We start from the raw sequence: 17,386 nt of genomic DNA, 5'->3' as shown, positions 1-17,386 counted from the left end.
ATATGGGAAAAACCAAGATAGAAAATATACCAACTAGGCTGAGCTGCCATCCTCTCCATGTAATCCTTGGCCAGGTCGAGGGCACCGGCCCTGTGTGGGTAGAGCAGACAGAACATAGACAACACTCCCAGGTTGTTTCCATACACCTCGTTCCAGCGGGCGCTGAACTCGGCCGGGCTCCAGGGGGGCAGGTATTCCTCAGGGTGCTCCAGCATGGCCTCCCCCGCCTCGCGGATCCTTGCAGCCATCTCCCAGTGAGTCCCAGCCGCTGCCGCCTGCAACTCCTCCACCTCACCCTGGCCGAAAAACAGCATGGGGTGTCCATCGTAGTTCCCTCCCATGAAGGGTATCCCTCCAGTGGGGTCCGTCTCCTCTCCCACCCCCACCACCGGGGACACCAGGGGCCACAGTAGACTTATGAAGAACGCTGTGGGGGCCCCTCTGGTGTAGGACCTCATCCTCACATCAGCGAGGGCGCAGTGGCATTTCCAACAGAGCTCAGCTGAGGAGGAAAGGAAAGGGGAGAGGAAAATACTTTGAGAAAGCTAGCCAGCCATATTCTCTCTCTCGACTCCCCAGCTTTTTCATACAAAGGGTGCATTCCTTGAATAATTGGATACAGCTGTATTCCTGATCATTCTGGCTATCCTCTACTGGTCTGAAAGATTATTAAACACTACAAAACCATAGGACTTGCTGTAGACTGTCACAATTGAAAGGAAAGCTGAGCTCTCTGTTGTAAAAATGCAACTCTTATCTTTATGATTAATAATAACAGACCCCCCCCCTCCTCCTCCCCCATGTGTATCTTGAGAAGAGGTAGCAGTAATGTGTAAAGTGTGCTATGACATCTGTGTGTTCATTGCTATGATTCCTGGGGCCTAGTTAATTCTTGTATAGACAGTATCTCAGGCAGGTCTAGCCATGTACACCCACATAGTCAGACACGTTGTCCTCAACATTCTAAAGGAGTCCCTGATTGGTATTCTTATTTATCAGTTCTACTGGTTTGACTTCACCGATGAGTAAGATGACATAGATACATTTGACACTATTTGACACTAGTCTTCTCTTCTCAGGAACATGGACGTACATTCCAGGAACTTACTCTTGGTACTTGTCTAACAGAAAACCATTTGGTGGTGATTTGAAGGTTGTCTAGAGAGTCTAGACTCTGGGCAGTTCCATTGGCATGAGTTGTCTGTTGTGTATTATGCTACACTATTTAGTTTTACCTAGCAGTTTTCTGTTCGAGTCCACCTTAAGCGAGACTAATTCAAGACCAAGACTGGAGCGAATTGAGTCTGAGTCAAGACCAAGACCGGGAGGGGGACGAGAGGTTTGAGATTGAGTCAAGACCAAGACCAGAAAAATGTGAGTCCAATTCAAGACCATGACTGTAATTTTGTAAAATCGTCACCATGACAAGAGTTCAACATGTCCAGTAGAACATATGTATTCTTTAGACAGAGAAAGGCTAAGAATGTATAAAATAATACAAATAATAATTGTTATATTATTTTCAATGATGTTCTGATTAAATCTATTCAGTTTTTGTTAGAAAGGAAAGGAGTATAACACTGAAGAGAAAAAAAAGATCCAATCAGGAATTTGCTATGGTCGTCTCTGGGGAGATAAATCAGCCATTGGCTTGGCCATCAGTAGCTTGATAGAAAGCATCTGACATTCAATTGTATTAGGGCAACGTTTTTGAGTGACAGTGGAATCAACCAATCACATTGACTTGTAATGGGTTGGACCGTTTTTACAAAAATGCATGGAAACTTATGCCTTCTCGAAGGCCAACAGGTCCCTGTGCAATAGCGAGCAACAGTTTAACTACCTAGCTTTTGTTGTAGGCTAGTTTGCAGTGGCTGCAGCAGGTGTTATCGAAGAGGATGTTGTTGCTAATTTGTTAGCATCTCCATTTTAAACAATAACTTTCAACAAGAAGTTAAGTTTCAAATGATCATCATCAGGTAAGTGGAACTGTGCTTTTTCTTGCAGTTTGCATGCTGTTGTTAGCCATCTCTTTTAAAATAACTTCAACAACATGACCAAAAGTATGTGGACACTTGTTCATCGAATAACTCATTCCAAAATCATGGGCATCAACATGGAGTTGGTCCCCCCCCCTTTTGCTATAACAGCCTCCACTCTTCTGGGAACGCTTTCCACTCGATGTTGGAACATCGCTGCGGGGACATGCTTCCATTCAGCCACAAGAGCATTAGTTACAGTAGGTCGGGGACTGATGTTTGGCTCGCAGTCGTTCCAATTTATCCCAAAGGTGTTCGAAGGGGTTAAGGTCTGGGCAGGACAGTCAAGTTCTTCCACACTGATCTCGACAAACCATTTCTGTATGGACCTCACTTTATGCACCGGGGCATTGTCATGAAATAGGAAAGGGCCTTCCCCTAACTGTTGCCACAAAGTTTAAAACACAGAATCATCTAGAATGTCATTCTAAGTGTTAAGATTTCCCTTCGCTGGAACTAAGGGGCCTAATAACAAACCATGAAAAACAGCCCCAGACCATTAATCCTCTTCAGCCAAGCTTTACAGTTGGCACTATGCATTTGAGCAGGTAGCGTTCTCTTTCACGAAGCTCCCAACAAACAGTTATTGTGCTGACGTTACTTCCAGAGGCAGTTTGGGACTCTGTAGTGAGTGTTGCAGACAATTTTTATGTGCTACACGCTTCAGCAATTTCGTTCTGTGAGCTTGTGTGGCCTACCACTTAGTGGCTGTGCCGTTGGTGCTCCTAGAGGTTTCCACCTCACAATAACAGCCCTTACAGTTGACAGAGGCAGCTCGAGCAGGGCAAAAATTTGATGAACTGACTTGTTGTAATTACTGTTGAATAATGTGCCAATAATGTATTTTGGAAAGTATTCTATACTGCTCCATCACTAGAAAGTAATACAACAAACCCTAAACTCGTGGTTATATTTACAATGGCAACATTTACTAGGCAACTCCACATATATCTTTCTTTACCTGGCTGCTCTCACCTCCTTACCTTGGATAGCCACTTTCAGGCCGCCAGCGTCTTAACAAACTTGATACTCATATTAAAAGACACCTTTGCCAAAGTGTCCCAGCTTTTTCATATTAGTAGTTTTCATAAGACATATAATTATACATTTTAATACCTATACACACCTCTGAGAACACCCTACACATTTCCATTTGGTAGGCTATCGAATGTCATCGAGTACTATCCTTGTATGTGAATTTTGTCATCAGTGTCATATTTAAGAAAACTATTGAGTTCATCAATTCGTTTTTATATGTACATCTACTTAAATAGTACTTTTCTTAAGTTTAATTAATTATTATTCCCACATTGGAAAAACGTTACACCTACTAGTACCACACCACATAACCTCAAAATAGGCTAACGCGCAGATTGCGCACAGAAATTGACATTTTCCGATCAGTGAAGCCTTGGTGTAAGACAAAATGGTACGCTGATTAAGATAAGCCTACCTGTCAAAACCAGTTGTTGTAAAATTGTAGTCCAGATTTGATACTCCTACCATTCACTTCATAATAGAATCCCCGCGACATTCATCGATGCGTTGAATCTTTCAAGTGGTGAAAAAAAGTTACCATTCTGCGTAAGGGGAGAAATTGCTGTTTTAGAGAGAACGTCATAAACTCTGTTGTATGAGGGGCAGTATGGGTAAGTGCCTGGAGAAGTGGGACGTGGGAGGGAGACCGAAAGTAATGATTGTACACACAAACAACCAGGTAGGCAGAACAGATTTATAGAATTGAAGGCAGGCAGCCAGCCAATAGTTTCAAATAGGTTTGAAACAGTCTATTCCAATTTGGTCATGATCTGACTGACACATTTTCAGAAATGTTTTATTTTTACTGTCAAGAAAACACACAAAGTACCAGAAAAGGCAGTGTAACAAAATTGTAGAACATTGTTTTTAATTTCATAGACAGTACATTAAACACTTTCCCGGTATCTTCTCTAGAACACAAGAGCACTAATGAATTGAACATAAGGCAAATGAGCTTATAAAAGTTTGCAAATCACATGAAAAAAAGTAAATGGATCACTAAAGCTGCATTGCGTTTAACGCCAACACACACATTTATAACATAAATAATAACCCACTTTGGCTTCCCAATTAAAGTCTCCTGTCCTCTCTTATCAACTAATACAATACTTACTATCAAAATACTCTTAAAAGCATATTCAGACTGTTTCTTATCAATATAATACAACTAGTCTATATGCAGTCCACCAACACATGTAACCATTCAGGAGTTGGTTAAAGCATATATTCAAATTGGTACTGTATATGAAGCCTAAGTATTCCACACTTTTACAGTCATCCCAACAGCACTATAGTTTACTGCTGCACCAAGATAATACATAGAGTACACAGAGCATAGTATTAACCACCCAGTATTACAGTTTTCCTTTATTATAAAAAAAAATTCCACAGAAAGGTAACACCAAGGACAGATTGTGCCATTTCTTCAAGAACAATGCTCTTACACACCTTACACAAAATCAATACAGGGGAAATGCTTTACCTTTTAAGGGCATCTAAATTTACTGTTATTCAAATGCATACAGCAAAACAAAACCAAAATGTCTGTTTATTATGTATTATACATACACTAATACCAGGCATAATGGATTATTCTGAATTTCTCTCGGGAGACAAACACTGCTGGGACTGTTCAACGTTGCATTTCAGATCAGATTTGAGGTAAGGACACACAAAAACAAAATGTAGGACATTATTTGTGGGGCTTGAAAGGTTTGTTACTACGCTAAAGAGTTATTAACTTACATTGAATGATGCTCTTACAGTATAGGGGGTTCAACTGGAACACCAATTACCTATCTATCTACATAAAAAAAATAGTGGTCTTCACATAAAACAATATGAATGTGCTTTAATCAGCACTGTATGCTGACAGATACCTACACAATTAGCAAGTCACATTTTCCACACACACGTACAATAATCCACGTACAGAACAACGTTCAAATGTAGCCAAGTTACTTACAGAGTGATACTGTGCTTTTACATTCCCATGGTTTCTATCAATGTGAGCGTGATTTCCTGTGCTCTAGGGATGATTGGCGTGGTTCAGGTGTGGAACTACAGGTGAGATGGAGGCACATTCCTCCCCATTAGGCTGAGGAGGTTGAGGGGGGCAACTCTGGGAAGAAGGACTCTTTAAGACGACTGACTCTGGCATTTCTTCAGCAGGGAATCTGGGGGTCTGGGGTAGTAGCCGGTGGTGCAGGGTTTGTTGGGAGAGAACCTGGGGAACTTGTAGTCCAGAGGGAGATCTAAGGAGGGTTGAAATAAATGTATGAATAATATGATGTCACATCAACCAGTTTGGCCTGCTTAGCTGAGACAGTAACCCCCAAAGCTTTGCTAAAACCAACCTTCACAAAAAGGAACAGAACATTTTCCAGGGACACTTCTCAACAAGAATAAGGAACGAGTAGTAGAAGAAATCTGGGGTCAAATGCCTCTTCAAACGAACAAAGCACGCCTCTCTCAAGACAAGACGCTACAGTAGTTAGGTAGGCCATTACGCAATACAAGAGTCAGTGAGCCCCCATAGCCCTCTCCTCCATGTACCTGCAATAGACTCCACACTGGGGATGGCCATTGTGCTGTATTTGTGGATGCTATGGCAGCACCAGGTGAGTTTCTGGCTCTCCTCATCCCCTCCAGGAGTCTTGTGTGTGTCCACAAAGTAGGATCCCCACTGTTCGGATGGAGCAGAGGGCGCCTTCATGCCCTGGTCCTGAAAGCACATCACACGTGCTAATGAGGGAGTGATTCTCTGACCAGACAGAGGGAAGTAATCCTGCTCGTAGGGAAATTCATGAGTAATGATGGACCCACTATTTTAACAGGAATTTCAAAATGAAAAGCAGTGTGGAGTTAGTCTAAAGTTTTCATGTCACCTGCACAAGTAGGGAAATGCCTTTCTTGCCAGCTCTAAACCCAACAATGCAGTAATCAATAACAATTTAATACTACAAATAACAAGGTAGAACAGGAACACATACGAAATGAAAATAAGAAGAAAACGACAAAGTAAGAAGTTATATACAGGGCCAGTTCCAATACCGTATTTACAATGTGCAGGAATACTGGAGTGATAGAGTTAGATATTGCATGTACTTTACTGTATGTATGTACTGTAAGGTGACTAGGCATCAGGAGATATGATAAAACAGAGCAGCAGCGTATATTATGATTGTATGTGAGTGGGTGTGCGTACAGTCAGTATAAATGCATGTGTGTGTGAGCGAATGATGAAGTGACTGTGTGTGTAGGAATAAAAAATTAAATACAAGGTTCAACTCAGATAGTCCATTTAGCCATTTTGTAAACTATTTAGCAATCTTATGGCTTGGGGATAGAAACTGTTCAGGAACCCGCTGGTGTCAAACTTGATGCACCACTTTGGTTTCAGAGAAATCAAATTTTATATGTTACATGCGCCGAATACAACAGGTATATATAGACCTTACCGTGAAATGCTTACTTACAAGCCCTTAAACTTCTTGATGCACCCATCCCGTTAGCGGGATCATTTTCGTCAACCACCACTGAATTGCGCCAAATTCAAATTATATTACTAAAAATATTTCATTTTCATGAAATCACAAGTGCAATATAGCAAAACACAGCTTAGCTTGTTAATCCACCGGGCGTGTTAGATTTCAATAAAGCTTTTCGGCGAAAGCATACCAAGCGTTTATGTAAGCACATCTCTCTCAGTAGACAAAATATTACAAACAGCTAGCAGCCAAGTAGATTGGTCACGAAAGTCAGAAAAGCAATAAATTAAATTTGATGATCTTCGGATGTTTGCACTCACGAGACTCCCAGTTACACAATAAATGTTCCTTTTGTTCCATAAAGATTATTTTTATATCCAAAATACCTCCATTTGTTTGGCGCATTATGTTGAGAAATCCACAGGCTCGAGCGGTCACGACATCGCAGACGAAAATTCCAAATAGTGTCCGTAATTTCAAATGTTTTTTTATAATCAATCCTCAGGTTGTTTTTACAATATATAATCGATAATATATCAACCGGGAAAGTAGCTTTTTCAATAGTAGAGTGAGAGAAAATGGCTGCACCAAGCTGTTGCACATACAAAACACTGCTGGCACCCAGCCATACAATGACGCGAGGTGACCTTTCTCGTCCATTTAAAAAAAATAAAAGCCTGTAACTATGTCTAAAAGCTGGTCACACCATGGGGAAGCCATAGGAAAATGAATCGGGTTGATATCCCTTTAAATGGAGCGAAGGCAGGCTATGGGACATGGAGCTTTCAAAATAGAAGCCACTTCCTGGTTTGATTTTCCTCAGGTTTTCGCCTGCAATATCAGTTCTGTTATACTCACAGACAATATTTGACAGTTTTGGAAACTTTCGAGTGTTTTCTATCCTAATCTGACAATTATATGCATATTCGAGATTCTGAACCTGAGAAATAGGCAGTTTAATTTGGGTATGTTTTTCATCCAAACATCAAAATACTGCCCCCTACACTCAAGAGGTTTTAACCAACAACACAGTTCAAGAAATAGAGTTAAGAAAATATTTACTAAATAAACTAAAGTTTAAAAAAATACAATAAAAAAAAAAAGTTAAACAAGAAAATTATATAACAATAATGAAGGTATGAAGGTACAGGTTAGTCAAGGTAATTTGTACATTTAGGTAGGGGTAAAGTGACTATGCATAGATAATAAACAGCGAGTAGCAACAGTGTGAAAACAAGGTAAGGGCGGGGCAGCAATGTAAATAGTCCGGGAGGCCATTTGATTAATTGTCCACCAGTCTTATGGCTTGGGGGTAAAAGCTGTTAAAGAACCTTTTGGAACTGGACTTGGCGCTCCGGTACCACTTGCCGTGCTGTAGCAGAGGGAACAGTCTTTAACTTGGGTGACTGAAGTCTTTGACAATTTTTAGAACCTTCTTCTGACACCGCCTAGTATATAGGTCCTAGATGGCAGGAAGCTTGGACCCAGTGATGTACTGGGCCATACGCACTACCCTCTGTAGCGCCTTACGGTCAGATGCCGAGCAGTTGCCACACCAGGCGGTGATGCAACCGATCAGGATGTTCTCAATGGTGCAGCTGTAAAAAAAAATTGAGGACCTGGGGACCCATGCCAAATCTTTTCAGTCTCCTGAGGGGGAAAAGTTGTTATCGTGCACTCTTCACAACTGTCTTGGTGTGTTTGGACCATGATAGTTTGTTTGTGATGTGGACACCAAGGAACTTGAAACTCTCGACCCGCTCCACTACAGCCCCATCAATGTTAATGGGGGCCTGTTTGGCTCTCCTTTTCCTGTAGTCCACGATCAGCTCATTTGTCTTGCTCATATTGAGGGAGAGGTTATTGTCCTGGCACCACACTGCCAGGTCTCTGAGCTCCTCCCTTTAGGCTGTCTCATCGTTGTGTCGTCAGCAAACTTAATGATGGTGTTGGAGTCGTGTTTGGCCACACAGTCATGGGTGAACAGGGAGTACAGGAGGAGACTAAGCACGTACCACTGAGGGGCCCCAGTGTTGAGGATCAGAGTGGCAAATGTGTTGTTGCCTACCTTTACCGTCAGGAAGTCCAGGATCCAATTGCAGACGGAGGTGTTTAGTCCCTTAGCTTAGTGATGAGCTTTCAAATCAAATCAAATTTTATTTGTCACATACACATGGTTAGCAGATGTTAATGTGAGTGTAGCGAAATGCTTGTGCTTCCAGTTCCGACAATGCAGTAATAACCAACAAGTAATCTAACTAACAATTCCAAAACTAATTTCTTATACACAGTGTAAGGGGATAAAGAATATGTACATAAAGATATGAATGAGTGATGGGGCAGAGCAGCATAGGCAAGATACAGTAGATGGTATCGAGTACAGTATATACATATGAGATGAGTATGTAAACAAAGTGGCATAGTTAAAGTGGCTAGTGATACATGTATTACATAAGGATGCAGTAGATGATAGAGTACAGTATATACGTATACATATGAGATGAATAAGGGTAGGGTATGTAAACATTATATAAGGTAGCATTGTTTAAAGTGGCTAGTGATATATTTTACATCCTTTCCCATCAATTCCCATTATTGAAGTGGCTGGAATTGAGTCAGTGTGTTGGCAGCAGCCACTCAATGTTAGTGGTTGCTGTTTAACAGTCTGATGGCCTTGAGATAGAAGCTGTTTTTCAGTCTCTCGGTCCCAGCTTTGATGCACCTGTACTGACCTCGCCTTCTGGATGATAGCGGGGTGAACAGGCAGTGGCTCGGGTGGGTGTTGTCCTTGATGATCTTTGTGGCCTTCCTGTAACATCGGGTGGTGTAGGTGTCCTGGAGGGCAGGTAGTTTGCCCCCAGTGATACGTTGTGCAGACCTTACTACCCTCTGGAGAGCCTTACGGTTGTGGGCGGAGCAGTTGCCGTACCAGGCGGTGATACAGCCCGCCAGGATGCTCTCGATTGTGCATCTGTAGAAGTTTGTGAGTGCTTTTGGTGACAAGCCGAATTTCTTCAGCCTCCTGAGGTTGAAGAGGAGCTGCTACGCCTTCTTCACGATGCTGTCTGTGTGAGTGGACCAATTCAGTTTGTCTGTGATGTGTATGCCGAGGAACTTAAAACTTACTACCCTCTCCACTACTGTTCCATCGATGTGGATAGGGGGGTGGTCCCTCTGCTGTTTCCTGAAGTACACAATCATCTCCTTAGTTTTGTTGACGTTGAGTGTGAGGTTATTTTCCTGACACCACACTCCGAGGGCCCTCACCTCCTCCCTGTAGGCCGTCTCGTCGTTGTTGGTAATCAAGCCTACCACTGTTGTGTCGTCCGCAAACTTGATGATTGAGTTGGAGGCGTGCGTTGCCACGCAGTCGTGGGTGAACAGGGAGTACAGGAGAGGGCTCAGAACGCACCCTTCTGGGGCCCCAGTGTTGAGGATCAGCGGGGTGGAGATGTTGTTGCCTACCCTCACCACCTGGGGGCAGCCCGTCAGGAAGTCCAGTACCCAGTTGCACAGGGCGGGGTCGAGACCCAGGGTCTCGAGCTTGATGACGAGCTTGGAGGGCACTATGGTGTTGAACGCTGAGCTGTTGCCGATGAAGAGTCTTCTCACATAGGTGTTCCTTTTGTCCAGGTGGGGAAAGGCAGTGTGGAGTGCGATTGAGATTGCGTCATCTGTGGATCTGTTGGGGGGGGGGGGGGTATAATCATATAGGCAGGTTACCTTCGCTTTTTTGGGCACAGGGACTATGGTGATCTGTTTAAAACATGTAGGTATTACATAATTGGTCAGGGAGAGGTTGGTCTGCGTATGCTTTGAGTCCACGTCCTGATAATCCGTCTGTTGGCCAATAATACGGAGGGTAGTGGTGGTTTACATACTCGCTGGCGAATTCTCACAAGGCACCCCGCCCTTCTCCCACTTTTTCTCCGTCTTTTCTTCACGTGGATGACATGGATTTGGGCCTGGTCTTGAGAGAGCAGTATATCCTTTGCATTTGACTCATTAAAGAAAAAATCTTTGTCAGGTTTGATGTGAGTAATCACAGTTCTTATGTCCAGGTCTTTTTGGTCATAAGAGACTGTAGCAGCAACATTATGTACAAAATCAGTTACAAACAATGTGAAAAGACTAACAAAATAGCACAGTTGCTTAGGAGCCTGTAAAACGGCAGCCATCCCCTCTGGCACCATTATTACCCCCCCCCTCACTCATTCTTATCAGTGCCATTTGTCGGTTCAACATGTTAATCTCTAAAAAGTGCTGAAAGTCAGAACATGTCTTAAAAACAGGATGTGGTTAAAAAGTACGGACTGATAACAGATCAAACTAGAGGTAGCAGAAGACACATATGCATCTAAATTACTCAACTCTTGCAGATACCTTTGAAGTCGAAAGTTTACATACACTTAGGTTGGAGTCATTAAAACTAGTTTTTCAACCACTCCACAAATTTCTTGTTAACACACTAGTTTTGGCAAGTCGGTTACGACATCGACTTTGTGCATGACACAAGTCATTTTTCCAACAATTGTTTACAGACAGATTATTTCACTGTATCACAATTCCAGTGGGTCAGAAGTTTACATACAATAAGTTGACTGTGCCTTCAAACAGCTTGGAAAATTCCAGAAAATGTCATGGCTTTAGAAGCTTCTGGTAGGCTAAATGACATCATTTGAGTCAATTGGAGGTTTACCTGTGGATGTATTTCAAGGCCTACCTTCAAACTCAGTGCCTATTTGTTTGAAATCATGGGAAAATCAAAAGAAATCAGCCAAAAATTGTAGACCTCCACAAGACTGGTTCATCCATGGGAGCAATTTCCAAATGCCTGAAGGTACTACGTTCATCTGTACAAACAATAGTACGCAAGTATAAACACCATGGGACCACACAGCAGTGAAACTGCTCAGGAAGCAGACGCATTCTGTCTCCTAGAGATGAATGTACTTTGGTGCGAAAAGTGAAAATCAATCCCAGAACAACAGCAAAGGACCTGGTGAAGATTCTGGAGAAAACAGGCAAAAAAGTATCTATATACACAGTAAAACAAGACCTATATTGACATAACCTGAAAGGCCGCTCAGCAAGGAAGAAGCCACTGCACCTAAACCGCCATAAAAAAATCCAGACTATGGTTTGCAACTGCACATGGGGACAAAGATCGTACTTTTCGAGAAATGTCCTCTGGTCTGAATAAACACGAATAGAACTGTTTGGCAATAATGACCATCATTATACTTTGAGGAAAAAGGGGAATGCTTGTAAGCCGAAGAACACCATCCCAACCGTGAAGCACTGGGGTGACAGCATCATGTTGTGGGGGTGCTTTGCTGCAGGAGGGACTGGTGCACTTCACAAAATAGATGGCATCATGAGATTGGAAAATGATGATGTTGCTTCAATATATCCACATCTCAAGACATCAGTCAGGAAGTTAAAGCTTGATCGCAAATGGGTATTCCAAATGGACAATGACCGCAAGCATACCTCCAAAGTTGGGGCAAAATGGCTTAACGACAGAGTCAAAATGTTGGAGTGGCCATCACAAAGCCCTGACCTCAATCCCATAGAAAATGTGTGGGCAGAACGGAAAAAGCGTATGCGAGCAAGGAGGCCTACAAACCTGACTCAGTTACACCAGCTCTGTCAGGAGGAATGGGCCAAAATTCACCCAACTTATTGTGGGAAGCTTGTGGAAGGCTACCCAAAACGTCTGACCCAAGTTAAAACATTTAAAGGCAATTCTACCAAATACTAATTAAGTGTATGTACAATTATGACCCACTGGGAATGTGATGAAAGAAGGGAATTTTTACTCTGATTAAATGTCAGGAATTGTTAAAATCTGAGTTTAAATCTATTTGGCTAAGGTGCATGTAAACTTTCGACTTCAACTGTACTCAACTGTAATCATATAGGCAGGTTACCTTCGCTTTTTTGGGCACAGGGACTATGGTGGTCTGTTTAAAACATGTAGGTATTACATAATTGGTCAGGGAGAGGTTGGTCTGCGTATGCTTTGAGTCCACGTCCTGATAATCCGTCTGTTGGCCAATAATACAGAGGGTAGTGGTGGTTTACATACTCGCTGGCGAATTCTCACAAGGCACCCCGCCATTCTCCCCCTTTTTCTCTGTCTTTTCTTCACTCGGAGGACAGGGATTTGTGCCTGGTCTTGAGCGAGAGAGCAGTATATCCTTCGCATCTGATTCATTAAAGAAAAAATCTTTGTCCAGTTTGATGTGAGTAATCGCTGTTCTGATGTCCAGAAGGTTTTTTTGGTGATAAGAGACTGTAGCAGCAACATTATGTACAAAATCAGTTACAAACCATGTGAAAAAACTAACAAAATAGCACAGTTGCTTAGGAGCCTGTAAAACGGCAGCCATCCCCTCTGGCACCATTATTACACCCCCCCCCCCCCCCTCTTACTCATCCTTATCAGTGCCATTTGTCGGTCCAACATGTTAATCTCAAAAAAGTGCTGAAAAGCAGAACATGTCTTAAAAACAGGATGTGATTAACAAGTACGGACTGATAACAGATCAAACTAGAGGTAGCAGAAGACACGTATGCATCTAAATTACTCAACTCTTACAGATACTTCCTTGAAATGCGATTCAGTTCACCTGGGAAAGTGTGATGGAAGACATTCTTCTGAATGACGCTTTTTGACTTCCAACCAGACTTGGAGACGGAGTTGCATGCTGACAAGATCTGTTTGTTAGAAGTCATTCATAAGATTAAATGAATCCACGATCTTTCATGTTAAAAGAACGTAGATAAAAGATCAGCTCCGAACTCTGAGCCATGGAAACATTCTGGCTACTTCTGCACCAACTACTTCTCCCTCTTCTCTACACTGAACCTCATAATATATCATTAGTAAGAGGCAACGCGATGCATAACATCACAAACATTAGTCTATTCATGTGGAAAGTTCCACCAGATATTGAGGGACAAATTGTAACCAAAAGGAATCTGGGAGAAACATGTCATTCCAGGCAGTTATCTTAAGAGTGTCTATTAATGTGTTACATACACTCTGGCTGCAGCAGAGCAAAAGAGAGATGGAGACCAACTGGAGCTTCCAGGAATATCTATTAAATGAGGCAAATGGGGAAATACGTTTTAGAAAGGAAAGGCAAGTGGAGAGAGAGAGGCTGGGTGGGAGATAAAAAAAGGAGAGAGAAGTGAGTGGAGGGGTGAGACTGAGAGAGAGAATAAGAGAGGGAGAGATGGGGGTGGAGGGGAGAGACCGAGAGAGAGAATAAGAGAGAGAGAAAATGGGGTGGGGGGAGATAAAGAGAGAGGCAGAAGGGACAGAGAGAGAGACAGAGAGGGGGAGACAAAGAGAGAGGGAGAAGGGAAAAAGAGACAGAGGTGTGAATCTAGGCGGAGACAATTTGTCCATCTACAAAGTCCCGTGCTCCAAACGTGGCACAACCTCCTCCGTCAGTCCCTTCAGAGGAAGGAGTCCTCTATCCTAGTGGTGTTTTGGCCAAACAAGGACGTTCCTCTCATTGCTCCTGGCAACAGATATGCTGACTCATCTAACTTCTCTACTGTCTGGAACAAAACATCCTCCATGGCCTGGTCAGTGAGGGAGAGGGCAGCACTGGGTGATATTGCATCCTGGTCGTACGGATTACTTCATAGTTTCCTTCCTAGTAGTACGTCAGCTTCCCTAAAATGTTTATTTTCTGACTTTACTGTACTCACACGAGGCTTACTCTGAGAAGTACAGACTCACATAAACTTGTTTTACAGGTTCCTCCTTTAGATGTGAAACTGTAATAATATGAAACCACCACGGTATACCAATGCAATTGCAGAATGTCGTTTGATAATGCTACAAAATGAACACACGCACATTCTCAGACACACATGCTACATTGGGTATATTTTGGCACTGAGCCAATGGACTGGGGGTTGGGAGAAAATGTCTTTTAGGTAGCAGGGGCAAGGTGGGCGAGCACATTAAACGGAAACAACTGCTGGTGTGAACTTACCTCAAACTTTCCCTTCTTCTCCTGAGGCTCCACTTGGGCCTCGTTGGTCTCTGCTGCGTCGCTCCTCGGGACGCCCTCTCCCTCCATTTCCTCCACGATCATCACAGTCTCCCACTTCCCAAACATGCTAGCAGGGAACATGTCCGACCGCATGCTATCCCCAAAGTACACCACCTATAGAGGGTAGGAGACAGGATATAGACAAAGAATTATGCCATCATCTGATCAGCTGCACTGTAAATTACGTAGACGTTAAATAGAGCAACTACTTCTTTATGTGATTTGTAAAGGTTCAGTTGTAAAGCGCTGATAGAATAGCAATTTGGCTGGATTGGTTTCAAAGGGGGCATTCAGTCGTAGTCGAATTCAATAACTCTGACATGTCTTACTGCCCCTAGGGCAAACTAGACCAGACACGATGTGGCTGCAAAACTCATCATGTCTCTTTTGTAGTTTTGCTATGGCTGGAAAGAAAAACGCGTTAAGACCGGCTTAGCTGAACGACATACCTAAACTGACTGGCAACCCCTTTCCTGACATTCAAAACCCATTGCAACAAATGTATATAGTTGTGTGCTTTGCAACTCCAATGGAACCTAAAGGTTAAGAAGAGTGTCAGAGGGATTAGAGAACCACTGGGAAAAACAAACAAGAATGCTGACATAATGGAATCAGCTTCAGCACATCACCAAACCCTGACTTCATGATGGGTTATTTTAAGGAGAGAATAAAGGTTATTACACCAGGCCACCGAGGCCAGTGTTCTATAAGGATGATACTATTTTGGTGCTTAAGACACACACTTAAAGAGTCCTTCACACAGCTCTCTGTGTGGAATGCAGAGTGGTGTGTATGTGTTTGTTTTGGAGGCAGGCAGACGACCACTAAGAGAAGGTGGTGAGGGAGGAGTGGAGGGTCTCTAATGTGGTCATGTGGGCTGCTGGACTCACTCCGGAAACCCCCTCCTCTTCTCAGGCCCTTTACAGTGTCTGTGACCAGGTCTTGAAGTTCCACGCACAAATTAACAGGACAGCCAGCTGGCCAGCTGGGGCCTCGGCTGTGGAGCTGTGAGCTGGGCCTGTGGATCTCTGGAGCTGGGCATAGGGGTCAGGTTTTCAGAGAAACTGCCCACAGAGAGCGAGAGACAGAGCGAGAGAGGGCACTGCTGCGGAGTGCACCAATTGTTTTTCATCTCCCCACTGCAGGCAAAGGCATCAGATCAGTATGATAAATATTTACAGGCCAATTCCAACACAGCGGCAAAACATTATCGAGAGACTTTCATGTGGCTCTCTAGATGTTAAACACAGTTTCCTGGCCGGGACGAATAAAGCAACATCATTCAGGTTTCAACTACAACAAGACTGCTCTTCTGAGGACTTTCCCCTGAAGATATAACTTGCTACAGTCTGCAGCTCCCTCCTTCTCCCAAGGAGAAAATTAATGTCAGCCTGACAGCATGGCCTTTCCCCTGGGGAGGAAACAGGGTGACCAGAGCCCATTGTGCTCCACTGTGTGGGGCCTGGCTGGGACAGACAGAGCTTGCATCTCAAATGCCACCTTGTTCCTTATGTAGTGCACTACTTTTGACCACAGCCCTTAGGGGTGCCATTTGGGACGCAGACAGACAGAGAGGAGGGAAGGGGAGATCACATATCTGACATGAGAGGGCCAGGGATATAAGGACTATATCCATGTTACTTAGTCCCCAATCCGATCATTACAGCAGCTTTGCTCATACATGAAATTGTAACGACACAACAGAACTTTAAGAATGGTTAAATGTGTCTGGAGGGAGAAAAAGGTCTGAGATTCCAGATAGAGAGAAGTGGGTGGAGTACGCTTACTACAACAAAATGACTCACAGAGGAAAATGAGTGCCTCCATGTCGCAGCCAAACCTGTGCTCACTGCTACAGGGGACTGTAATCTGCCCTGAATGCCTCCCATTCAGCCGGCCGGCATTAAATCCTGTCAGGTGAAAGTGAGGAGAACCCAAAACAGACTGACTCAGATCACGGTTAGTGATATCTGGGATGCTTGAGACATCCCTACCCTGAACCCTAACCGGAACCTTAACCCCTACCCTTAACCATTAACCCCAACCTAACCCTTACCATAACCATTTTAAATCTCAACTTCAATGGGGTATGGACATCCCAAGGATTCCGGATAGCAATTACCCTCTGGTCACCCCAGACGGGCTGCCTTAAAGCTGCCATAAGTGCAGGTTGTGGAGGTTGACACTGCATTCCTCGAGCGCTTTCTCCACGTGTCCCGAGAACAGAGGGGGCATTGAGCACTCCTGGCCGGGTGGGAGGGGTGGGGGAGAGGGAGGGGACACTGAGGACGTGGATGGTGGGCGTCCCTGGGTGCACAAGTCAGTGAGTGGGAGCCTTTCCTTAAAGCTGAAAGAGGGCTCAAAAAGGGGCTCAGAGGGAGAAGAGCAGGCTGCCTGCCTGTCAGAAATCATATGGGCTGTGTATTCTACAGTAAGGGCCTGTTTATCACATACCCTCTCAGCAGGACAGGCAGCTCTCTGGGCTGGCACTCTAGCCCCGTTGACACTTATGCTAAGGTGTGCAGGTGTACACGGCCATGTTTCCGTCTCCTTCACACCGGTGCGAATAACCCCGAGCTGATTTATAGAGGACGTCAGATCTCTGTGCGTCTGCCAGGAATGGAAGCTCAAAGCAAACCTACACTACTTTGTGGATAAACATTTTGACACAAATCCCAGGATAATATGGAAGTGATGTGGTTATTTGGATATATACTGAACAAAAATACAAACACAATAT

General features: G+C 43.6%; 2 protein-coding genes across 4 annotated transcripts in view; both read right to left on the bottom strand.

Moving 5' to 3' along the window:
* The window catches only part of LOC135506055 (dermatan-sulfate epimerase-like), a 29,426-nt gene extending 25,712 nt beyond the window's left edge, over positions 1 to 3,714 (bottom strand). For 2 of the 3 annotated variants that reach the window (XM_064925429.1, XM_064925431.1), the window contains exons 1-2: positions 3,493 to 3,714; positions 31 to 502 (exon numbers count right to left, since the gene is read on the bottom strand). In XM_064925429.1, the coding sequence (XP_064781501.1) occupies positions 31 to 458 (428 nt within the window). In that variant the 5' untranslated portion in view covers positions 459 to 502; positions 3,493 to 3,714. Of the gene's footprint in view, positions 1 to 30; positions 503 to 3,492 lie in introns of those variants that run through there. The other variant, XM_064925430.1, reaches the window with a different exon arrangement.
* Positions 3,715 to 3,913: 199 nt separating this feature from the next.
* The window catches only part of LOC135506054 (5'-nucleotidase domain-containing protein 1-like), a 79,415-nt gene continuing 65,942 nt past the window's right edge, over positions 3,914 to 17,386 (bottom strand). The window contains exons 10-12 of the mRNA XM_064925428.1: positions 14,587 to 14,760; positions 5,634 to 5,802; positions 3,914 to 5,332 (exon numbers count right to left, since the gene is read on the bottom strand). Coding sequence (XP_064781500.1) covers positions 5,217 to 5,332; positions 5,634 to 5,802; positions 14,587 to 14,760 — 459 coding nt within the window. The 3' untranslated portion in view covers positions 3,914 to 5,216. The remainder of the gene's footprint in view (positions 5,333 to 5,633; positions 5,803 to 14,586; positions 14,761 to 17,386) is intronic.

This window comes from Oncorhynchus masou, chromosome 19 (genome assembly GCF_036934945.1).
Source record: "Oncorhynchus masou masou isolate Uvic2021 chromosome 19, UVic_Omas_1.1, whole genome shotgun sequence".
In the NCBI taxonomy this organism is placed as follows: domain Eukaryota; kingdom Metazoa; phylum Chordata; class Actinopteri; order Salmoniformes; family Salmonidae; genus Oncorhynchus; species Oncorhynchus masou.
The sequence above is the reverse complement of the archived record's forward strand: the minus strand, read 5'-3'. Positions and strand labels throughout refer to the sequence as shown.